Below are 25,291 nucleotides of genomic sequence, written 5' to 3' on the forward strand. Positions count from 1 at the left end.
GCCGGCTTCTGACGGGAGGCGTTCCCGTGGGAACGCCCCCGTCAGGGAGGCACGCCCCCGGCACGCCCACCAAAGGGGGCGTGCTGTCAATCAACATCGACAGCACGTCCCCTTTGATCAGACACAACGAGCGAAGGAAAGTCCTTCGCTCGTCGCGTCTGGCGCATGCGCACGACGGAGCTCCCGCCGTCATGCGCAGAGCACAACATCGACCCACTTGCGAGCGGACAGCCGCTTGCGAGTGGGTCTGAATCAGGCCCTTAGTCTGATGTGGCACCTAAGATGCGATCTTTCGACCCGTTTTCACCCGACAAAGCATGATGGAAGTTGTATACATACTCTCTCAATATCACGTGAACGGGTTGGAATCGAAAGAACGGCCCGAAGATTATATAGGCGTGTACCCAGCGTTACACTTCAGAAGGGCTCATTCATGTCAAGTCACCACTAAGCCGCAGTGTTTGGTTTATGTTCTAAGTACAATATTTGCACCTGAATCTAATGTTGGTAAATGCTGGGTGTCCTACAGTAAAAGTCCAAATATTGTACTATTTATTTGTGTCTCTTCTTGCAGTGTAGAGGTCACATTGGACAAAAGAGACACCGGCTGTATGTGGACAGAATTAATTGTTGGTGATAAGCAAGGAGAATACGTTGCAGATCCTGTACAAAGTTCCGCAATAGCCAATCAACTGATGCATCTCACCTCGGAAAGCTTGGTAAGCAGATTCACTGCTTGGAAAATCAGTAGATGAATGTGTGTTACAATGAGTGCACGGGCTGTATTGCAGCAATTGTCCATTTTCCAAATTGTATTAAAAAAAATGACCGTATCTGATATGGTTCTGAGGGGTCTAGGGCCCTCATTCAGAGCCGTACGCTCTGAGCAGAGCGCACGCTCTGAATGAGGGCCGGCCTCCATGAAAATGGAGCGTCCTTCTGGACGCTCGTATAGCTGTGGGTCACCACCCACAGGCTATACGAGCGTGCATTTTGATGGCCGCGATGGTCGAGACCATCGCGACCATCGAAATTGCAAGCCGGAGCCTGCGGTTGAGGTTTTCAACCGCAAGCTCTGGAGTGATTTTGGCTCTATCAGAGCCAAAATCACTCCCACTGACATCACTAGTGATGTCAGTGGGCCGGCTTTTGACGGGAGGCGTTCCCGTGGGAACGCCCCCGTCAGGGAGGCACGCCCCCGGCACGCCTACCACAATCAACATTGACAGCACGCCCCCTTTGATCGGACACAACGAGCGAAGGACTTTCCTTTGCTCGTCGCGTCTGGCGCATGCGCACGACGGAGCTCCCTCCGTCGTGCGCATGCTCAGTCCAGAACATAGACCCACTTGCGAGCGGACAGCCGCTCGCGAGTGGGTCTGAATCAGGCCCTAAATCACTATTCATGACTGTGAAATGTATGACTTGTGTAGGAACTAGCAGAATCACTGGGGTGGGAAGCACAATGGGCCTCATGCCTCAATGATTTACTAGTTCCTGGAGAAACTAGAGCTAAATTCAGTGATCAAAATGTCTCTCTCCACAGTACATAGGTGTCTATATCAAAGTGAACAATAATGGGCAAGTACACCACAGAAAATGGATAAATAGCCTTCATGGGGTATAATAGAACTTCTTTTGCTGGGAAGGATTCTATAGGGGTCGATCTAATAAGGTGCGAGTTGGGTCCTAGGAGCTGTTCTCACAGCACGAATTGCAGTTGCAATTCATTTCCAAGCTCCCATTGCTTTTCTGAGGAAATTTACATTTTGTTTGTGCGCAAGCCCCTGAGCAGGTGAAAAAGTAGGGAAAATCTTGGGGTTTAAATAGCATAGTTTGTCCAATAAAGACGTCCGTTTTCAGGTGAATTTCTCTAAAAAGCTCAATAATGGGTTAAATGATAGGGACAGGTATGTGGAGGTGTAATGATGTAGGACAGGTATGTGGAAATGTAAATAATGGGGGACAGGTATGTGGAGGTGTAATGATGTGAGACAGGTATGTGGAGGTGTAAATGATGGGGGACAGGTATGGTGAGGTGTAAATGATGTGGGACAGGTATGGTGAGGTGTAAATGATGGGGGACAGGTATGGTGAGGTGTAAATGATGTAGGGCAGGTATGGTGAGGTGTAAATGATGTAGGACAGGTATGTGGAGGTGTAAATGATGTAGGACAGGTATGTGGAGTTATAAATGATGTAGGACAGGCATGTGGAGGTGTAAATGATGTGGGACGGGTATGGTGAGGTGTAAATGATGTGGGACAGGTATGTGGAGGTGTAAATGATGTGGGACAGGTATGTGGAGGTGTAAGTGATGTGGGACAGGTATGTGGAGGTCTAAGTGATGTGGGACAGGTATGTAGAGGTGTAAATGATGTGGGACAGGTATGTGGAGGTGTAAGTGATGTGGGACAGGTATGGTGGGGTGTAAATGATGCAGGACAGGTATGTGGAGGTGCAAAGGATGTGGGACAGGTATGTGGAGGTGTAAATGATGGGGGATAGGTATGGTGAGGTGTAAATGATGTGGGACAGGTATGGTGAGGTGTAAATGATGTGGGACAGGTATGTGAAGGTGTAAGTGATGTGGGACAGGTATGTGGAGGTGTAAGTGATGTGGGACAGGTATGTGGAGGTGTAAGTGATGTGGGACAGGTATGTAGAGGTGTAAGTGATGTGGGACAGGTATGTGGAGTGTGTAAATGATGTGGGACAGGCATGTGGAGGTGTAAATGATGTGGGACAGGTATGTGGAGGTGTAAATGATGTGGGACACGTATGAGGGGGTGTAAATAACATGGGGCTGGCATGTGGAGGTAGAAAAAATAGTGACACCACTGTTTGCACAATAAACAGGACCACGAGCAGCCAGTCATACACCTTGCTAGCAACACAACCCCTCCCTAAAGTTGCATATGCATACCAGAGTTAGTGTGTGAATATAGGCACTTGAACTTGACGATGAACATATATATGCCAAAAAGTATATAAACCAATGTGTTTCTTAGCATAAATATCTCATATGCATCAAATTTGGAACACATTTATTTGAAGTTTCATAAAATACATACAATAATTAACAGACATGAAACTTATACTGGATATTTGTGCAAAATGTTCCTTGTGGGTCTTTGATTAAAAAGCCCTCACCCTTTTAGGTGGTTGCGGTGGGCTATCTCTCTATAGCTGTATGTCCCAGGCATATGGCACGGCACCCACCGCAAAAGGCTTCGTGGGGAGCCCAATCAGGGGTTTAATGCACCAACAGGTAATCCAGTTCCTAATATGTGGTCCGCATACTTGGAACTGGATTACCTGTTGGTGCATTAAATCCCTGATTGGGTTCCCCACGAAGCGTGTTGCGGTGGTGCCGTGCCATATGCCCAGGACATACAGCTATAGAGAGCTAGCCCACCGCAACCACCTAAAAGGGTGAGGGATTTTTAATCAAAGACCCACAAGGGACATTGGCCCTGAGTCAGAGCCGGACGCTCTGAATCAGGGCCCACCTCCATTAATATGGAGCGTCCTCCTGGACGCTCGTATAGCTGTGGGTCACCACCCACAGCATATACGAGCGTGCAAAATGATGGTCGCGATGGTCTTGACCATCGCGACCATCAGAACTGCGAGTAAAAGCCTGCGGTTGGGTTTCTCAACCGCAAGGCCAGGAGTGATTTTGGCTCTATCAGAGCCAAAATCACTCCCACTGACATCACTAGTGATGTCAGTGGGGCCGGCTTCAGACGGTAGGCGTTTCCATGGAAACGGCTCCGTCTGGCAGGCACGCCCCCGGCACGCCCACCAGAGGGGGCGTGCTGTCACTCACCATCGACAGCACGCCCCCTTTGATGAGACACTCCGAGCGAAGGAAAGTCCTTCGCTCATCTGGTCTCGCGCATGCGCACGACGGAGCTCCCTCCGTCGTGCGCATGCGCAGTGGGCAACATCGACCCACTTGCGAGCGTACTGCCGCTCGCGAGTGGGTCTGAATGACCCCCATTGTGCACAAATATCCAGTATAAGTTTTATATCTGTTCATTATTGTATGTATTTTATGGAACTTGAAATAAATGTTACAAATTTGATGCAAATGAGATATTTATGCTAAGAAACACATAGGTACGTGAAGGTGGAAATGATGTGAGACAGGTTTGTAGCACTGTTTTATTGATGGTGAGAGGGGCTTAGAATTTGGCTTTTGCGAATGGGAGCGAAAAGCGTTTTCCCCAACTTTTTTACAAGCTTGTATTAAAACACAGAAAAATCACTTTACAGACATTTTTCTGTATCCCAAAAATGTTTGCATGTTTCATTTTTCCACCATTAATAAAAAGTGCAAAAACAGCCATTTGACACCTTTTTAACTGGCAATTTTTTTTTTTCCAAAAAAAACCAGTCAGAAATTGACGTTTTTTTTTATTATATGGTTGAATTGGGTCACTATCTGTTTAAAACGTATTAAAATGTTCTTTTTAAACGCATCAAATTAACATCAATTTTTAGTATAACTGTCATTGATATATCGGACCATCGATGTTCACGACATCACAACTTTAATTTCCCCAGTTGCTGCTCCTCTGAGCAGCACCATCTACACAATGGGGGTCTGATGGCTGGAGAATGTACAATTCCCTGGCAGCTGCTCCTCTCTGTAGAGAGGGGGGGTCCTGTCGCGGTAACCGATCAGCAGTGATCGGTAGCACGGCAGGGACACAGAGGGGCCCGGGAGGTCCCACTGCTTTTGGAAGATTATCCCACTGTGCATCACTGACCGTTTGAATCATTTGAGACTATGTCCATAGATTGTAAGCTTGCAAGCAGGGCCCTCTTACCTCTATGTCTGTCTGTTATTACCCTGTTTTGTTCTATCAATGTTTCCAATTGTAAAGCGCAACGGAATATGCTGCGCTATATAAGAAACTGTTAATAAATAAATAAATAAATGTCCGTTTAACGCACTGCCTGGCATGGTCGCAAACGATGCGACCACGCCAGGCAAGTGGTTAAGAACCTCCTGTCTTTTCCTTATGGCCACTAACAGTCTTCTGTATGGTCCTGCTATCTCAGTTGCCAGGATGGTTTCTCTACTTTTTGTGCACTTCTCTATTTGCTTTTTGAACTAAAAGTCGCACAACCTCGCCGCAACTAAAGCGAATTGGGATTTCCAATATGAGCTTCCATCCATAGGTGAATAAAACGGCTCAGGTCACACCCAAAATGTCCGTTGTCATTCTCTCCTACGTACATACACTCCAAAATTTCCGCTGCCAATCTCTCCTGTGTACATACTCTCCAAAATGTCCGCTGCCAATCTCTCCTGTGTACATACTCTCCAAAATGTCCGCTGCCAATCTCTCCTGTATACATGCTTTCCAAAATGTCCGCTGCCAATCTCTCCTGCATACATGCTTTCCAAAATGTCCTCTGCCAATCTCTCCTGCATACATGCTTTCCAAAATGTCCTCTGCCAATCTCTCCTGCGTACATGCTTTCCAAAATGTCCTCTGCCAATCTCTCCTGCGTACATGCTTTCCAAAATGTCCTCTGCCAATCTCTCCTGTGTACATGCTTTCCAAAATGTCCTCTGCCAATCTCTCCTGTGTACATGCTTTCCAAAATGTCCTCTGCCAATCTCTCCTGCATACATGCTTTCCAAAATGTCCTCTGCCAATCTCTCCTGTGTACATGCTTTCCAAAATGTCCTCTGCCAATCTCTCCTGCGTACATGGCACCCTCCTGTTACAGTTTTACTAAAGTCTGCATGATTTTAGTTATTTCACCTTCAAAACGAAAAGGGTATCTGTGGACCTCTAGCTGATGTAACCTAACTCCCAGAGTCGGTGACTGGCAGGGTATGATGGTACTTGTAGTTCCACAACAGCTAGCAAGCCCCAGCTGTTGTTACTCTTCTTAAAACTCAAATGTTTTTCTTTATGTTAATGTTCCATTGATAGCGAAATACTTGTGCCCAGGTAACTATGCTGAAAAGATGATGTAGGCCATAGCAACCAATCAAAAATGTGCTTTCATTTTGTAAATTGTCCAAGGATGCTAGAAATTGCTGCAAAGGAGCTCTGCAATTTTTCACTGCTTGTACTGTATGTGTGGTTTTTTGCCACTGACATTGTGCAGGAAGTGGTGAAAGCAGATTAAAACGAAATCAATGGAAAATAATGGAGACATTTGTACAGTAAATAACCAGCTTGTTTACTTGGGGTTTTTATTTTCCCCTATACTGTTGACCCAGGTGATGATAATTCATGGTGACAGGTCCTCTGCATTGCAGGAGATTGAATATTCTGGCTGTAAAGTTCTCTATTGCTCCTGCAGACAGGTTGCTCAGTGACATTTTATTTTAACTATTGCCCTAAAGGTGAAGTTGCTAACATAGGTTCCAGCGCTCACAATGCAATCACCCATAGCAACAAATCAGTCATTGGCGTTTTTGGATCTAGAGCAAATCGGTCTAATGAAGGCAGGGGTCTGATTGGTTGCTTCGGATTGCGTAATTTCCGCCTTTGTTGGTCTATAACCGCTGTAAGCCATGTTGCCAGCCCTCTAAGGAATAATTTGAATTGCGGTTTTTGTATTGTCAGAACCCGGACCCAGATCGCGAGAAGCCGGCGTGCAACGCTCAGGAGCTGGAGGAGTGCGACATCTCCCTGGAAGACAGCACGACGCTTTGTAGATTTGATAGTAACAGCTTGAAGGCCACCCATGTGGTAAGTTGGGTTACCCCTGTTTTGTGACCAGTATAGCCCAGCATTATATTAGGATGTTACTGGGACAGATAAATTAATTGTTTTTATAGTCTGGTGGCCACGTAACTTTTATTAAGATGAATAACTTTATTAATACAAAATTTAGATTTATTTGTCCAAGGCCTCTTCAGCTGAAAACAAACGTATGGTAGTGTTGTGATTATATAGGATAATTCATTTTTTAGAATGAATTACAAGGTTATACCAAGCCAGCTGAGCATTTTATGATCTACTGAAATATTACGGTTCAGACATTTCAGCTTTTATATATAGGTTACTTACAATATGAACCCCATATGGTTAAAAAAAAGTCTAGAAATCTAATTTTTGATGCAAGTGTAATTTCCCAGTATATACCTGTGTTGTTATAAGAAGAGGATTAAAAGAAGCCAATATATCCTCCACAATCAGTACCATTCTCTAGCTTGTATAAATCAGTGTTGTCACATGGAACCAGTGAATGCTTAAGGGGTACTAAGCTTTGGAGAGAATTAAAGTACCCACCAATCAGCTCCTGTCATTTTTCAAACACAGCCTGTAAAGTGACAGGAGCTGGTTGGTTGGTACTTTATCTCGCGCCAAGGCTTAGTACATGGACCCCTAAGCCCCGCTCTAGGAATTCTGTACAGAAATATGGAAATTGCTCCTTTTCGTCCTATAGCCATGCCTCCGAAACATTCTCAGGGTACGGCCGAACCATCAATTTAGCTTGCAGACCACCTATTTCAATCTTGTCAGATCTCATCAGTGAAAGCTATGGATGGATAGTTTTTCTTGTGCAGGGCTTGGAGGGTAGTTAAAGAGCAAACTCGTTGGTATGATAGTAAGCCCAAGAACACTTTAACGTTATTACAGTAATTCTCTTTTTCTGCGGTTCTCCAGAGCGCTCTCATACCCTGGGCCGTCAGTGGGGCACATGAGGGCTGCATGAATCTTACCAGTCACCACGTGGGCACTGGTTGGTGAGCTAGTGTTTGCCGCCTGAGGCACACGGAGACCACACCACTTGTCCAAAGTCACTAAGGGTGGGCCTGATTCATGCAGCACAGATGGTGTAATGGTTAGCGTTACTGTCTCACAGCACTGAGGTCATGGGTTCGATTCCCACTACGGCCCTAACTGTGTGGAGTTTGTATATTCTCCCTGTGCTTGCGTGGGTTTCCTCCGGGTGCTCCGGTTTCCTCCCACACTCCAAAAATATACTGGTAGGTTAATTGGCTCCCAACAAATTGACCATAGTGTGTATGTTTGCGAGCATGTGGTAGGGAATATAGATTGTAAGCTCCACTGGGGCAGGGACAGATGTGAATGGTAAGATATTCTCTGTAAAGCGCTGCGGAATATGTGTGCGCTATATAAATAACTGGTAATAAATAAAAATGTACAGAATACCAATGTTTACCGATAATCTGTCAACTGCGCAAGCGCTAAAAATACCGTAATCTCTTGCAGCGCCTTTTTTCCCCGCAGTGTGATTGACCGTCAGGGACCGTTTGTAGGAAGAGTGGCGGCAAAAATGTCAAGCGTATCGGGGCATATCAAATCCTGCTTCTTCGATCCTGTGCGCAGCAAAAATAACCCCCTCAGTACGTGCGCCCATTCTGCGTGACCATAGATGTAGTCGGAAGGTTGATTATCGGAGGGTCTGCGACTGATGTTCCCACCAAGGGAACAATTTGTATGTAGTTCTCTGCCTGGAACACGTCTAAAAAGTTTTTATAAAGGTTGAACCATTTATCTGTTTTCATTTTTTTCCACCTGAAAGAGAGAGGTTTATTCTCTGCCCCAGGCAGCTTGTGTGCGCCTTCTACATTACAGCTTGTGTGCGCCTCCTACGTTACAGCTTGTGTGCGCCCTCTACATTACAGCTTGTGTGCGCCTTCTGCGTTACAGCTTGTGTGCGCCTTCTACATTACAGCGCCTTCTGCGTTACAGCTTGTGCCGCCTTCTACATTACAGCTTGTGTGCGCCTTCTACGTTACAGCTTGTGTGCGCCTTCTGCGTTACAGCTTGTGCCGCCTTCTACATTACAGCTTGTGTGCGCCTTCTACGTTACAGCTTGTGTGCGCCTTCTGCGTTACAGCTTGTGCCGCCTTCTACATTACAGCTTGTGCACGCCTTCTACGTTACAGCTTGTGTGCGCCTTCTGCGTTACAGCTTGTGCCGCCTTCTACATTACAGCTTGTGTGCGCCTTCTACGTTACAGCTTGTGTGCGCCTTCTGCGTTACAGCTTGTGTGCGCCTTCTGCGTTACAGCTTGTGCCGCCTTCTACATTACAGCTTGTGTGCGCCTTCTACATTACAGCTTGTGTGCGCCTTCTGCGTTACAGCTTGTGCCGCCTTCTACTTTACAGCTTGTGTGCGCCTTCTACGTTACAGCTTGTGTGCGCCTTCTGCGTTACAGCTTGTGCCGCCTTCTACGTTACAGCTTGTGCGCGCCTTCTGCGTTACAGCTTGTGCGCGCCTTCTGCGTTACAGCTTGTGCGCGCCTTCTGCGTTACAGCTTGTGCGCGCCTTCTGCGTTACAGCTTGTGCGCGCCTTCTTCGTTACAGCTTGTGCGCGCCTTCTACGTTACAGCTTGTGTGCGCCTCCTACGTTACAGCTTGTGTGCGCCCTCTACATTACAGCTTGTGTGCGCCTTCTGCGTTACAGCTTGTGTGCGCCTTCTGCGTTACAGCTTGTGTGCGCCTTCTACATTACAGCTTGTGTGCGCCTTCTACATTACAGCGCCTTCTGCGTTACAGCTTGTGCCGCCTTCTACATTACAACTTGTGTGCGCCTTCTACGTTACAGCATGTGTGCGCCTTCTGCGTTACAGCTTGTGCCGCCTTCTGCGTTACAGCTTGTGCCGCCTTCTACATTACAGCTTGTGTGCGCCTTCTACGTTACAGCTTGTGCGCGCCTTCTACGTTACAGCTTGTGTGCGCCTCCTACGTTACAGCTTGTGTGCGCCCTCTACATTACAGCTTGTGTGCGCCTTCTGCGTTACAGCTTGTGCGCGCCTTCTACGTTACAGCTTGTGTGCGCCTCCTACGTTACAGCTTGTGTGCGCCCTCTACATTACAGCTTGTGTGCGCCTTCTGCGTTACAGCTTGTGTGCGCCTTCTGCGTTACAGCTTGTGTGCGCCTTCTACATTACAGCTTGTGTGCGCCTTCTACATTACAGCGCCTTCTGCGTTACAGCTTGTGCCGCCTTCTACATTACAACTTGTGTGCGCCTTCTACGTTACAGCATGTGTGCGCCTTCTGCGTTACAGCTTGTGCCGCCTTCTGCGTTACAGCTTGTGCCGCCTTCTACATTACAGCTTGTGTGCGCCTTCTACGTTACAGCTTGTGCGCGCCTTCTACGTTACAGCTTGTGTGCGCCTCCTACGTTACAGCTTGTGTGCGCCCTCTACATTACAGCTTGTGTGCGCCTTCTGCGTTACAGCTTGTGTGCGCCTTCTACATTACAGCTTGTGTGCGCCTTCTACATTACAGCTTGTGTGCGCCTTCTACATTACAGCGCCTTCTGCGTTACAGCTTGTGCCGCCTTCTACATTACAGCTTGTGTGCGCCTTCTACGTTACAGCATGTGTGCGCCTTCTGCGTTACAGCTTGTGCCGCCTTCTACATTACAGCTTGTGCGCGCCTTCTACGTTACAGCTTCTGTGCACCTTCTGCGTTACAGCTTGTGCCGCCTTCTACATTACAGCTTGTGAACGCCTTCTACGTTACAGCTTGTGTGCGCCTTCTGCGTACAGCTTGTGCCGCCTTCTACATTACAGCTTGTGTGCGCCTTCTACGTTACAGCTTGTGCCGCCTTCTACATTACAGCTTGTGCGCGCCTTCTACGTTACAGCTTGTGTGCGCCTTCTGCGTTACAGCTTGTGCCGCCTTCTACATTACAGCTTGTGTGCGCCTTCTACGTTACAGCTTGTGTGCGCCTTCTGCGTTACAGCTTGTGTGCGCCTTCTGCGTTACAGCTTGTGCCGCCTTCTACATTACAGCTTGTGTGCGCCTTCTACATTACAGCTTGTGTGCGCCTTCTGCGTTACAGCTTGTGCCGCCTTCTACATTACAGCTTGTGTGCGCCTTCTACGTTACAGCTTGTGCGCGCCTTCTGCGTTACAGCTTGTGCCGCCTTCTACGTTACAGCTTGTGCGCGCCTTCTACGTTACAGCTTGTGCGCGCCTTCTGCGTTACAGCTTGTGCGCGCCTTCTGCGTTACAGCTTGTGCGCGCCTTCTGCGTTACAGCTTGTGCGCGCCTTCTGCGTTACAGCTTGTGCGCGCCTTCTTCGTTACAGCTTGTGCGCGCCTTCTACGTTACAGCTTGTGTGCGCCTCCTACGTTACAGCTTGTGTGCGCCCTCTACATTACAGCTTGTGTGCGCCTTCTGCGTTACAGCTTGTGTGCGCCTTCTGCGTTACAGCTTGTGTGCGCCTTCTACATTACAGCTTGTGTGCGCCTTCTACATTACAGCGCCTTCTGCGTTACAGCTTGTGCCGCCTTCTACATTACAACTTGTGTGCGCCTTCTACGTTACAGCTTCTGTGCACCTTCTGCGTTACAGCTTGTGCCGCCTTCTACATTACAGCTTGTGCACGCCTTCTACGTTACAGCTTGTGTGCGCCTTCTGCGTACAGCTTGTGCCGCCTTCTACATTACAGCTTGTGTGCGCCTTCTACGTTACAGCTTGTGTGCGCCTTCTGCGTTACAGCTTGTGTGCGCCTTCTGCGTTACAGCTTGTGCCGCCTTCTACGTTACAGCTTGTGTGCGCCTTCTACGTTACAGCTTGTGCGCCCTCTACATTACAGCTTGTGTGCGCCTTCTGCGTTACAGCTTGTGTGCGCCTTCTACATTACAGCTTGTGTGCGCCTTCTACATTACAGCGCCTTCTGCCTTACAGCTTGTGTGCGCCTTCTACATTACAGCTTGTGTGCGCCTTCTACGTTACAGCTTGTGTGCGCCTTCTGCGTTACAGCTTGTGCCGCCTTCTACATTACAGCTTGTGTGCGCCTTCTACGTTACAGCTTGTGTGCGCCTTCTGCGTTACAGCTTGTGCCGCCTTCTACATTACAGCTTGTGCGCGCCTTCTACGTTACAGCTTGTGTGCGCCTTCTGCGTTACAGCTTGTGCCGCCTTCTACATTACAGCTTGTGTGCGCCTTCTACGTTACAGCTTGTGTGCGCCTTCTGCGTTACAGCTTGTGTGCGCCTTCTGCGTTACAGCTTGTGCCGCCTTCTACATTACAGCTTGTGTGCGCCTTCTACATTACAGCTTGTGTGCGCCTTCTGCGTTACAGCTTGTGCCGCCTTCTACATTACAGCTTGTGTGCGCCTTCTACGTTACAGCTTGTGCGCGCCTTCTGCGTTACAGCTTGTGCCGCCTTCTACGTTACAGCTTGTGCCGCCTTCTACGTTACAGCTTGTGCGCGCCTTCTACGTTACAGCTTGTGCGCGCCTTCTACGTTACAGCTTGTGCGCGCCTTCTGCGTTACAGCTTGTGCGCGCCTTCTGCGTTACAGCTTGTGCGCGCCTTCTGCGTTACAGCTTGTGCGCGCCTTCTGCGTTACAGCTTGTGCGCGCCTTCTGCGTTACAGCTTGTGCGCGCCTTCTTCGTTACAGCTTGTGCGCGCCTTCTACGTTACAGCTTGTGTGCGCCTCCTACGTTACAGCTTGTGTGCGCCTTCTGCGTTACAGCTTGTGTGCGCCTTCTGCGTTACAGCTTGTGTGCGCCTTCTGCGTTACAGCTTGTGCCGCCTTCTACGTTACAGCTTGTGTGCGCCTTCTACGTTACAGCTTGTGCGCCCTCTACATTACAGCTTGTGTGCGCCTTCTGCGTTACAGCTTGTGTGCGCCTTCTACATTACAGCTTGTGTGCGCCTTCTACATTACAGCGCCTTCTGCCTTACAGCTTGTGTGCGCCTTCTACATTACAGCTTGTGTGCGCCTTCTACGTTACAGCTTGTGTGCGCCTTCTGCGTTACAGCTTGTGCCGCCTTCTACATTACAGCTTGTGTGCGCCTTCTACGTTACAGCTTGTGTGCGCCTTCTGCGTTACAGCTTGTGCCGCCTTCTACATTACAGCTTGTGCGCGCCTTCTACGTTACAGCTTGTGTGCGCCTTCTGCGTTACAGCTTGTGCCGCCTTCTACATTACAGCTTGTGTGCGCCTTCTACGTTACAGCTTGTGTGCGCCTTCTGCGTTACAGCTTGTGTGCGCCTTCTGCGTTACAGCTTGTGCCGCCTTCTACATTACAGCTTGTGTGCGCCTTCTACATTACAGCTTGTGTGCGCCTTCTGCGTTACAGCTTGTGCCGCCTTCTACATTACAGCTTGTGTGCGCCTTCTACGTTACAGCTTGTGCGCGCCTTCTGCGTTACAGCTTGTGCCGCCTTCTACGTTACAGCTTGTGCCGCCTTCTACGTTACAGCTTGTGCGCGCCTTCTACGTTACAGCTTGTGCGCGCCTTCTACGTTACAGCTTGTGCGCGCCTTCTGCGTTACAGCTTGTGCGCGCCTTCTGCGTTACAGCTTGTGCGCGCCTTCTGCGTTACAGCTTGTGCGCGCCTTCTGCGTTACAGCTTGTGCGCGCCTTCTGCGTTACAGCTTGTGCGCGCCTTCTTCGTTACAGCTTGTGCGCGCCTTCTACGTTACAGCTTGTGTGCGCCTCCTACGTTACAGCTTGTGTGCGCCCTCTACATTACAGCTTGTGTGCGCCTTCTGCGTTACAGCTTGTGTGCGCCTTCTGCGTTACAGCTTGTGTGCGCCTTCTACATTACAGCTTGTGTGCGCCTTCTACATTACAGCGCCTTCTGCGTTACAGCTTGTGCCGCCTTCTGCGTTACAGCTTGTGTGCGCCTTCTACGTTACAGCATGTGTGCGCCTTCTGCGTTACAGCTTGTGCCGCCTTCTACATTACAGCTTGTGTGCGCCTTCTACATTACAGCTTGTGTGCGCCTTCTACGTTACAGCTTGTGCGCGCCTTCTACGTTACAGCTTGTGTGCGCCTCCTACGTTACAGCTTGTGTGCGCCCTCTACATTACAGCTTGTGTGCGCCTTCTGCGTTACAGCTTGTGTGCGCCTTCTACATTACAGCTTGTGTGCGCCTTCTACATTACAGCTTGTGTGCGCCTTCTACATTACAGCGCCTTCTGCGTTACAGCTTGTGCCGCCTTCTACATTACAGCTTGTGTGCGCCTTCTACGTTACAGCATGTGTGCGCCTTCTGCGTTACAGCTTGTGCCGCCTTCTACATTACAGCTTCTGTGCACCTTCTGCGTTACAGCTTGTGCCGCCTTCTACATTACAGCTTGTGCACGCCTTCTACGTTACAGCTTGTGTGCGCCTTCTGCGTACAGCTTGTGCCGCCTTCTACATTACAGCTTGTGTGCGCCTTCTACGTTACAGCTTGTGTGCGCCTTCTGCGTTACAGCTTGTGTGCGCCTTCTGCGTTACAGCTTGTGCCGCCTTCTACGTTACAGCTTGTGTGCGCCTTCTACGTTACAGCTTGTGTGCGCCTTCTGCGTTACAGCTTGTGCCGCCTTCTGCGTTACAGCTTGTGCGCGCCTTCTGCGTTACAGCTTGTGCGCGCCTTCTGCGTTACAGCTTGTGCGCGCCTTCTGCGTTACAGCTTGTGCGCGCCTTCTGCGTTACAGCTTGTGCGCGCCTTCTGCGTTACAGCTTGTGCGCGCCTTCTGCGTTACAGCTTGTGCGCGCCTTCTGCGTTACAGCTTGTGCGCGCCTTCTGCGTTACAGCTTGTGCGCGCCTTCTGCGTTACAGCTTGTGCGCGCCTTCTTCGTTACAGCTTGTGCGCGCCTTCTGCGTTACAGCTTGTGCGCGCCTTCTGCGTTACAGCTTGTGCGCGCCTTCTGCGTTACAGCTTGTGCGCGCCTTCTGCGTTACAGCTTGCGTGCGCCTTCTGCGTTACAGCTTGCGTGCGCCTTCTGCGTTACAGCTACAGCTTGCGTGCGCCTTCTGCGTTACAGCTTGCTTGCGCCTTTTGCGTTACAGCTTGCTTGCGCCTTCTGCGTTACAGCTCGTGTGCGCCTTCTAAATTACAGCTCGTGTGCACCTTCTACGTCACAGCTCGTGTGCGCCTTCTACGTCACAGCTCGTGTGCCCCTTCTGCGTTACAGTTTGCGTGCGCCCCCTACGTTACACGTATCTGTTTCTGCCCGCATCTGATGGACAATAGACAGGAGCAAACGTTAGGAAGGATCACCGGAGTTCATCTTCAAATGATCCTTTTTATTTATTTTTTTTTCAATCAGAAGCCCAGGTTTTCCTTAGTAATTTATCTATGCCATTCTTAGTAGTTTAAATGTCATCATGACGCCGATTTTACACTAAATGTCAGTATATAATTAGTGTGATATTCAAAGGGTTATTTGAGCGTTTTGGAGAAGACGAGTTTATTTTCTTGGCGGCACAGCATGAACGATATACACATTACATCGGCTCTTAACGACTAGCTGACTTCTCCACAATTACCGGTTTGTTTTTATTGTCATCATGGTATTGTAACTTTACAGCCGCCGAAATAATCAACATTGGCGCTTTTTGCTTTAAGATGATCCAATTACCCCTTGATAGGAAACCATACATTATGTAGGCAACATACTGGGCCTGTTTCCGATGTGTACGATAATGCAATCGCCGCTGTGATCCAGTACGCCACTGCCGTGCGAAAAATATGATCATTCTTCAACCGTCCAGAAAAGTATTGTTAAATAAAGATGTAGTTATTATACCATCAGGATGCAGGCTCCCGAACCGCGGATAGAAGACTGGCATCAGAATCCTGACATCAGGAAAGGCCGACAGCTGGCATCCCGATCATAAGTATATCGGGTTCTGTTAACCGCGGTGGGGGTGTTAGGTGTAGTGTGAGGCTGTGGGCATGCGGAGAGAGGTTAGGGTTAGGCCGCGGACAGGGGAGGTCAGAGTTAGGCACCCCCGGGGGGGTTAGGTTTAGGCACTAACCGGTAGGATTAGGGAGCGGGGTAGGGTGGCTTAGGATGCAGAAAATGAGGGCTAGGGTTAGAGGGTTAAGGGGAGAGGGTTAGGATACCTATCAGGATGCCGCTGACGGTCTTTTGACAGCCGGCATACCGACTGCCGGTATCCCATACCCAACCCACGCCAACATCTGAATTAGGTCCACAGTACTCTACATAATGTCATCAATGATAACCCTAACCTGCGTGTCGGCATTTTTTCCACCTGTCGACATTTTTTTCATGTTGTTAGATGATGATATTTTAACCATGTTGACATCATAACATAGTGAATGTTGACTTTGTGAACACATATCCCCCCCTGACTTTGGCGAGTAGCCTGGTATAACACAATGAAGTCACCGGGGAACTCTACTGTATTCTTCTGTCACATGCGATAAACTACGCACTGAAGATGCCGCTTACAGTGTATTCCTAGTGCAGTGACTCCCGTGTTCTGCGCAGGAAGGGGGTACGAGTTCCCCATTTACTCGAGCAGGTCAGCACTGAGTGTCTGCCGCGCCTCGAACGTTAGCGATTGATTGGATAAAAGGGGTCATGTGAGAGCTATATAAAGGAGAGGGGGATCGTGGGAAAAAGGGGACGCAGCACAGGTGGATGAAAGAGATGTTCTCCAATTGAGGAATATGATATGTGAATAAATTAATGAGAATCTATTAATAAGTAAACCGTAGTGATAAAGGTGCCCCCAAGGAGTAAATTAGCTTGTTTTAAGGGTAAGAGAGAAAGAAAACTCCTATGTTTGAGGCACACTATATCATATGTAATAAAAATTCACTTTTATTATTAATTAGATAAAAATAGAATGAAGCAAAGAATGAAATAATAAAAAATGCTGCTGTGATTATATAACCCATGAAAAAAAGGAGACGTATAGCACAATGAAAAATGCTTTATATGGCCCTCATTTTGGTATAGTATCCAAGAGAAAAGAAAGTCTCTTTATAGAGAATAGGGTATAAAGTATTGCCCAATAGTTACACCGAGTGGAAAATTGAAGAAGTGTGTGCCCACACTGTTGTTAGTAAAAGACAGACATTATTATAAAAATAACCAGGCGAATAGTACCATATCCTCAAGATTGAGCAGCATAAATTACAGAAAGTACTAATGCAGTTGAAATCTACCCATTAAATGTTCTTATCAACTGGTATTAATTGGATTTAAAACAGCGACCAATGTGAGTGAAAGCGCCAGTGCTGTTTATTACACCAATAAAATATATACACAATTTTATCACAAGAAAAAAAACATTAAATATTGGCTCTGCCAGTAAGTACCGAAAGACCAAAGTGCAACGTGCAAACATACATAAATCACATGGAAATAAGATATATGAAGCCCTTGATAGGCTAACAAGTTCACAAGGGTAAACAATAGAGTTAACTGGAATACTATTATATTAAATCTTACGTTATTAAGAAACATGAAAAAGTTATGAGGCGAAAAATGAAATAAATATGGACAAAATGTCAATTGATAAGTAAATCACTGCATATGTCACCAATAAGTACAGTGATGACACCGACCTCACAGTTCTGCGTTTATTATTAAATATAAATTAAATTATTAATTTGAGGCGTCCCTCAATATACAATAATCACATATAATGAGTTCCCATTAGAGAGTGCTGACATTGAAAGATAGTGCCTGTGTACTTCTAAGGAACAGGGATCTGCTGTTGCCAGTCTTACATGAGTATTGGACTGGAAATGAGAGTCCCTGACCAAAGGCCCAGTGAAGGTATAAAGGTACTTTCTCTGCTGTCAGTGCGGGCAGTGTATCCTCCCTGTTGCCATGGCATTGCAGGGTAAGAAATACATAGGCGGCAGCTGATGAGTCTCGTGAGAAAGAGACAGGAAAAGTACCTGGCAGCATAACAGTGGGGAGAGGGTAAGTTTGCCTAGTACTGCAGTCCATGTGTATGGAGTTCCTGTGCGCACAGGACTCCCGTGGCCTGTGAGAGCCCGCTTGGGGCTCGCCCCCCCCGCCTCACCGGGTAAGTGAAAGAGCTTGCAATCTATTGGGAACGGAGCAAATCTAAGACAGGAGGATTGAGTGTGATTCAACGTAGAGACTAAGGGCCTGGTTCAGAGCCGCTCGCTAGATGCGGCCGCTCGCTCCCAGCGTATAGAAATTCAGCTAAGTGACGTCAAGGCATCTGCTCGCACAACAAGGCATAAGCACGCCCACTATGTCTTGGCGAGCGATCACTTTGTGCTTACAGACGCCCACCAGCCTGTGTTTTACCGCCCACTAGCATACGTCATCTCCAGGAAATATATACAACCATCGGTACATCGGGAACCATCGGATCAGACCGCAGCGCTTGCGTTTGACTGTACCCTACCGCAAGCACTGCGAGCAGTTCTGTGTAAAAATCAACCAGGTGACGTGTCCTATGACACTCCCTGTTAATTATGCACGCTTCTGAAACGGCACTGAAACACTCTGGCACGCCTGCGTCCACAACTCCCTACTGTCCTGCCCCTGTTACCACACTCAAATGGCCTGTCCTGTCACTCATTCCACTGGGCTGTCTTGGCTGGGCGAGCAAGCACATTCCGATCGCTCGTACTAGTTTGCGCATGCACACTGCGTACTACACGCATGCGCACATTAGCGAACATAGTCTGCAATGGGCGGCCGCTTGCTAGCGATTGGGTCTTCTTCAGGTCCTAAGATAGGAGATTTCCCAATGTGAGTAGCGTAGTCGGAAGTAGAGTAAGTTGTAGTGTTCATTCTAGCACCCTGCACCTGTCACAACTCGTGCAGTTCCTATTTCCTGCCTGGGGTGTCGCTCTCTGCTGCGGTGCTTCTAGCACACTCAGCCGATGTCACAAACTGCTGAGATACAGACCAGAGCGTGCTAGAAGCACCAGAGCAGAGTGTGATACCCCAGGCAGGAAAGTGAACTGCCCAGGTTATGACAGGTGCAGGGTGCTAAAATCAACACTAAACATCTAAAGGAGTTGTGGGTTTTTCCAAAGCTTTAAAGATATCAAGGCTGTGGGAGAGTTTGTTCTGGCTTCATAGGGGATTCCACAAATGTCTAACAATATGGGGGGGGGTCTCGCAGGCAGGAGTGAGAGGTACTTATCACAGGTGACGCCCAGGTCAGAGGTAGATGTTAGAGGGAGTAAGGGGTAGGGTGTTGAGATGAGGTTTGAGGTGTTTGAATGGATTGTGTTGTTGAGGGCTTTGTAGAGGAGGGTGGGTAACTTGAACATGGTTCCGGGTGTCGGGGTAGACATTTGCAGAGTGATGCAGTGAGAGCAGAAGTTGAGGATAACTGCGTCATGTTAGATGAATTAAAGCAAGGAGAGGGGAATTGCAGCTGGTTGCAGTAGTTGAGGCGGGAGATGAAGGAATGGATAAGAAATTTGATCACATTTTCAGTAACAAACAAGAGTATTTTAGCAATATTCTGGAGTTTAGATGACAGACTAAAGAATAGACGTGGTGATTGAAGCAGTATGACATCAAGGTAAGACACCAAGGCAGTTGAAGAAATTGTGGTTTTGTTGATTAAGGGATATTTCAGTGGATGTGACTCTAGGAAATGGGGGGAAATTATAAATTCTGTTTTGGACATGTTGAATTGTATACACATAGGGGGTCATTCAGACCCGCTCGCGAGCAAACTTCACTCGCTAGCGGGTCGATGTTGTGAGAATGCGCATGCGCACGACGGAGGGAGCTCCGTCGTGCGCATGCGCGAGACCCGGCGAGCGACGAGAAATACTTCGCTCGGGGTCTCGCACCAAAGGGGGCGTGCTGTCGATGGTGACTGACAGCACGCCCCCTTTGGTGGGCGTGCCGGCCAGACGGAGGCGTTCCCATGGATAGAGCCAAAATCACTCCTGGGCTTGCGGAAGCGAGACCCTACCGCAGGGTCTCGTCGCAAGCCCGATGGTCGCGATGGTCTTTGACCATCGAGACCATCATCATGGACGCTCGCATAAGCTGTGGGTGGTAACCCACAACTATGCGAGCATCCTTGAGGACGCTCCATTTACAGGTAGGAGGGCCCTGATTCAGAGCGAGCGCTCTGGTCAGAGCGTTCAGCTCTGAATCAGGCCCATAGTGTACTGGCGTGTAGAGCAGTTGGTTAGATAAGATAGTAAAGAAGAGCAGAGGTCAGGGGAGGAGTAAACCGCTGCTAAAAAAAAAATTGCATGTAGGACTTTTTCCGGGAAAATTAATTTGCTCATCCGACATCTAGTTCCCCCGTCTATGTTGAGGACGTTGAGGTGTCCTCAACATAGACTGGTCAACTGGATGCCGGATGAGCAAATACATTTTCTTCTTCGGGATACCATGGGGATATTATGGTTGGAAGACCAGGCACCAAACAATTAAAGCTTCTGCTCCCGGAATGTTCCGGGTCCTTCCCTATATATATTCCGCCCCTAGCCATAGGACTTCAGTTGTTCGTTTGGTGCAGCAGGATCAAGACGCACCTTTGTACCAGGAGGACTCCTTAGAGCAGTCTTAAGCTTTTATTTTATGTTTTTCTGAGTTTTCAGTACCAAGCATCTGAATTAAGACGCACGTTCTGTGGCACCATCTACCTCCGCTAGGCCCGCAACATTAGTAATTGTGTTGGTGATTTCGGCGGCTAAGCTTAGCTAGCAGCAATGCTGCTACCTGGACTGCAACGGATGTTCGGAGATGTCAGGTAAAACGATTCCCTGGTTACGAGGAACCGCTCGCGGCAATACTTGCTTTTGTTGTCTGAGACTCACCAGAAGCTGCTGCTGTCAGGGCCCGGGATTGTCCATGACCTTACTACACCAGCCGGGGCTTTATCGTCTGACGCTGGGGATCGGCAGCAGACGCTATCTGTTGCCACAAGGCCAGCTGGTTAACGCAGCTTAAGGGAGGTAGGTGCTCCCCCAACCCAGATGCAGTTTGCGCGTATGGGTTGCTCCGCCTACCCTCCACGTGTATATGAGACGCTTAGTGCGCCCTGTAGCTGTGGTCTCAGGAGGGTCTGGGTCAGTCTCCCTGTATAGTTCTGCTGTGGTTAAGGTATATGGTGCTCTATGTCTTGCCATTCCTTTGCGTTGCTGTAGTTGATTTAGAGCAGATTGCAATTATATTCCATATGCATTGTATGTGACTGTTTGCTAGCTGCTGATTGACTGTCTTTTATCTCTAAGTCTGTCAGGTATAACTATCACTATATTCTCTCCATCCTCTTGGGGTGGAGGTTTCTTTCTGAGCACTTCACATTCATTAAGATTTTGTGAAGGCTGTCTCATAACATTTGCAATTATTGTCTTTACTTTGAACAGTTTTTCAGCAGCAGTTTACTCACCTGTGAGACCGATGTAAGGAAATAAGACTTACATGGAGCACCTTTTGCCGGAGCCGTGGTACAGCATGTACAGCAGCTTTGTGACCCCCTCTAGGGAAAACCCTTTCATTTCAATAGGCCAGCTTGTTTAAGTATACAAAGCGTAAAAATGGCAAAACTCTTATGTGACACCACCGGTACTAGCAGCGAGTTGTCTACGCTCTGTCTATTGCACTGTGGTGTCTGATCTGACAGATGGAGAAAGGGCGAGTGAAGTCAGGTTTTGCTGTTCTGATAACTTTTTAGAAAAGTGTCCCGACACGGTGCCTGTAGAACATTGTGATTGGTGGACTGTATTTCTGTAACAGCAATGGTTCTCCAACCAGTGCCCCTTTCCATTCTACTAGTCAGGAGACAGGGGTTGGGGGAGCTCCTGCTTCAGATTGCTCATTCCCTATAAAGAACTCTTACTACATAACAATAGTGATCTTGGACAATGGGGGTCATTCAGACCCGCTCGTGAGCGGCAGTACGCTCGCAAGTGAGTCGATGTCCCCCACTGCGCATGCGCACGATGGAGGGAGCTCCGTCGTGCGCTTGCGCGAGACCCAGAGAGCGACGGGCTCTCCATCGCTATGGGTCTCGCACCAAAGGGGGCGTGCTGTCGATGTTGATTGACAGAACGCCCCCTTTGGTGGGCGTGCCGGGGGCGTGGCTGCCAGACGGAGGCGTTCCCATGGGAACGCCTAACGTCTCAAGCCGGCCCCACTGACATCACTAGTGATGTCAGTGGGAGTGATTTTGGCTCTGATAGAGCCAAAATCACTCCAGGGCTTGCGGAAGCGAGACCCTACCGCAGGGTCTCCGTCGCAAGCCCGATGGTCGCGATGGTCTTGACCATCGCAACCATCATCATGGACGCTCGCATAAGCTGTGGGTGGTAACCCACAGCTATGCGAGCGTCCATGAGGACGCTCCTAAAACAGGTAGGAGGGCCCTGATTCAGAGCGAGCGCTCTGGTCAGAGCGTTCAGCTCTGAATCGGGCCCAATGTCTCCTGTTCTCCATGTGTACCAACCTCCTAGACACAACTTTATAATGTCAGCAGTGCCTGTAAAATGATATATTTATGAGGATGGGGGTTATTATTTTTCTTCGGTTGCAGATTCCGGGTGCTTGCGATGCTGTAATGTTGAAAGGAGAACACTAACAGTGATCTTGGACAATGTCTCCTGTTCTCCATGTGTACCAACCTCCTAGACACAACTTTATAATCTCAGCAGTGCCTGCGCACAGCACATAAAACAATATATTCATGAGGACAGGGGTTATTATTTCTCTTTGGTTGCAGATTCAGGGTGCTTTCGATGCTGTTATGTTAAAAGGAGAACACTAATAATGCTTGGCACTGTGTCCTAGAATTCCAGCTGCATTTATTTTAATCTGCCCATTTTGCTGTTTTATATTTTGTACTGCCTCCAGCTAATGTCATTTGTTCATTGAACCGCCCGCAGCTTACATCCCTCATCTTAGCGAGCACAGGGTGAGTATGTACCGCTGATGCAGATAGGAATATTAACTGTAAAACGTTTTTTACAAGTTGTGAATAGATGTCTATATGATTCTTTTTAATGAGGGTATTTACACTTTTGCCTAGTTTACTTTAAACTAAATTATTTTTTGTTGTCTTACTTTACTCTTATATTACTTAAATACAGTGGTCCCCAAACTGGGTGCCTCGGCACACTTGCTGGGGTGCCTCAGGACACTTGCTGGGGTGCCTCAGATTGGTGGTCCGGTACCACATAAAATGATTTTTAATCCGTGTGTTAGGCAAAACCAGTACTAATGGCTGCCAATAAAAAAAATCTGTGGACAAAAAGAAGCACAGCCCTGTCAGCCACCGCATAACTGAACCTAAGGGTGACGTATAAGCACAATTTATGTCATTTAATTTTTGCCAAATTTCTCTGTAAGAAAGTTTTGGCCCATGGGTGTCGTGGAAACAATGCTGGTACTCTAGGGCGCCGTGATCCGTGAAAGTTTTGGAACCACTGCTTTAAAAGCAACTGTAAAAGAGCATGTTATTACTCTGTTGGCAATGAAAGCTCTAATAGTGAAGCAAATATACTGATGACCATACAATAATTATGTATAATCAATATCGGTAATGAATCCCTCACAAATTCAGTTTTAAATGAATCAAGAAACAGAATTCTTTTTGTGGGGGTGCAACTGTGCTGCAAACAGGGTTGCTGATTCTGAGTCGCACGCAAAGTGGCTGGAGCCAGAGTTACTAACTTTGGGCCTGATTCAGAGCCACTCGTAAGCTCGTTCGCTCCAAGCGATGTTTGGCCAACTGCGCATGCGTACAGATCGTTATACGCATGCGCGAACCAGTCAGTGCGGTCAAAATTCATGTGCTCGCAAAATAGCGAATGCCTGATAATTTGAGTGACAGAAAGAGGCGTATGTGGGTTGTAACAGGGGAAGGTGCTTGAAAATAGGGAATTGAAAATCAGAACGCAGGCGTGCTTAAAGGTCAAAACGGGCGTTTTATGGGTGTGCATAATTAAAACAGCAGCGTCATTGACCACGTCACTGGGTTATTTTATAGCCAGAACTGCTCGCAAAATTGTGGTAGCAAAAACCGACCACAAGAATAGCGAGCAGTTCAAACCCTGGTCGATGTACTCGATTAATCTAATAAATAGCGGACATGACGTAGGATACGAGCGGCCAGGGGGCGTAGTTTCCCAAAAAACGACCGCAAGTTTTGTTCGCTCGTTCAGACCTAGAGGTGTGAACAGACCGCAAACAGCGAACGGTTCATTTGAATAGCCACCCCTATTTTCAGGACGAGCGAGCGCTAATTGCGTCTGGCTCTGAATGAGGGCCTTAATGCAAGACTCCATGGGGCTAATGCAGGGGTTCATGCTTCTGTAAGCGAAAACCCGCGCCTCCCATTTATATTATGCTGCCTGCCGCGTCCATCGTCATTACTATCTCCACTTGCACCAGCCCCATGCTAGGTGAAGAGATCCGTCAGAAACAGGCTTCTCTTCCCCCTACGTAGAACTCAGCGTCACATAGAGCTTTAGATACAAGCGACCAACAATCCAATGATACTCCCATATTACAGGGCGGTTCGTGTGCTTGCGTTGTTGCCATCTGAAAATAGAGATGTGCGCGTTGATTGCTGCAATTCAAAAACACCTGAACTTGGGGTTTCCGAGTGGATCTGAATTCTGGTTTGGTTCTTCCTGACAACTTTGGATCTTAGATAGAGGCATCACGTAATTTTCCTGGAAATGTCGGCTCTTGCATGTTTTGGATTGCACATCAGAGTCCCTCCCACGTGATCAATCACCACTTCACACAGGAGAGCCTAGAGCAGGCCGGGCCAACCTGTGGCTCTCCAGCTGTTGTGAAAAGTCCCAGCATGCTTTACTAGCGGCTCAGGAGGAGGGCATGCTGGGACTTGTAGTTTCACAACACCTGGAGAGCCACAGGTTGGCCAAGCCTGGTCTAGAGGAAGGGTGAGGGCTGTATAGAAAAAAACCATTAGGTTGCTATAGTGGGTAATAAGGGTGACTTCAGGGATCTTTCTATGTGTGTTTGTCAGACACACTAGCTAGCAACTGCAATCCAGTGCTCTGCAAGCAGGCTACAGGGAGGTGCTGCAATGTATGATTGTTTAAAAGTGAACTTTCACTTTGTTTTTTTTGTTATTCACTGTAATATATATATATATATATATATAATATATATATATATATATATATATTGTCACTGTGTATGGGGGTAGAGACGTTGTGATTTTAAGATTATTTGTCCAAAAATACTGTGTTGCGTCTGAGTGAGCTGCACCCCAAAATTTCTTATCCTGTGTATAAGAAAAAATAAATAAACTTTTTTCTGTTGTCTAAAAACATACCCTGCAGTCTTTTCTAATTCAACTTAAATGAAATTATTTTCAATAAGTATGTGCTTTTGAGACGCCGCGCATATTACTGTTCTTACTGTGTGTTGGTATGCTTGTCAACTTTGCCTCAAAATAATTATTACAAGAAAATAATCTTATCCAGTGTGTGTAAAAAAAAAAAAAAAAATTTGTATAGTGTGTTTTTGAGATGCAGCGTATATTACAGAACATAGTGGGTGTTGTCGTGTCCCCAGCAGCTGTACACCAAAAATCATAAGTGGGGAAAAACTTTTTT

The 25,291-nt window shown here is 47.8% G+C and overlaps 1 protein-coding gene across 1 annotated transcript in view; it reads left to right on the plus strand.

Annotated features, from left to right (window-relative positions):
* Positions 1–25,291, plus strand: part of LOC148501220 (nudC domain-containing protein 1-like) — a gene marked incomplete at its 5' end in the record, with an annotated part of 152,873 nt that overhangs the window by 74,000 nt on the left and 53,582 nt on the right. The window contains 2 exons of the mRNA XM_088450789.1: positions 575–719; positions 6,603–6,728. Of these exons, the coding sequence (XP_088306915.1) occupies positions 575–719; positions 6,603–6,728 (271 nt within the window). The remainder of the gene's footprint in view (positions 1–574; positions 720–6,602; positions 6,729–25,291) is intronic.

The sequence above is a fragment of the Taudactylus pleione genome, unplaced genomic scaffold (genome assembly GCF_031769625.1).
Source record: "Taudactylus pleione unplaced genomic scaffold, aTauple2 ptg000524l, whole genome shotgun sequence".
Taxonomy (NCBI): domain Eukaryota; kingdom Metazoa; phylum Chordata; class Amphibia; order Anura; family Myobatrachidae; genus Taudactylus; species Taudactylus pleione.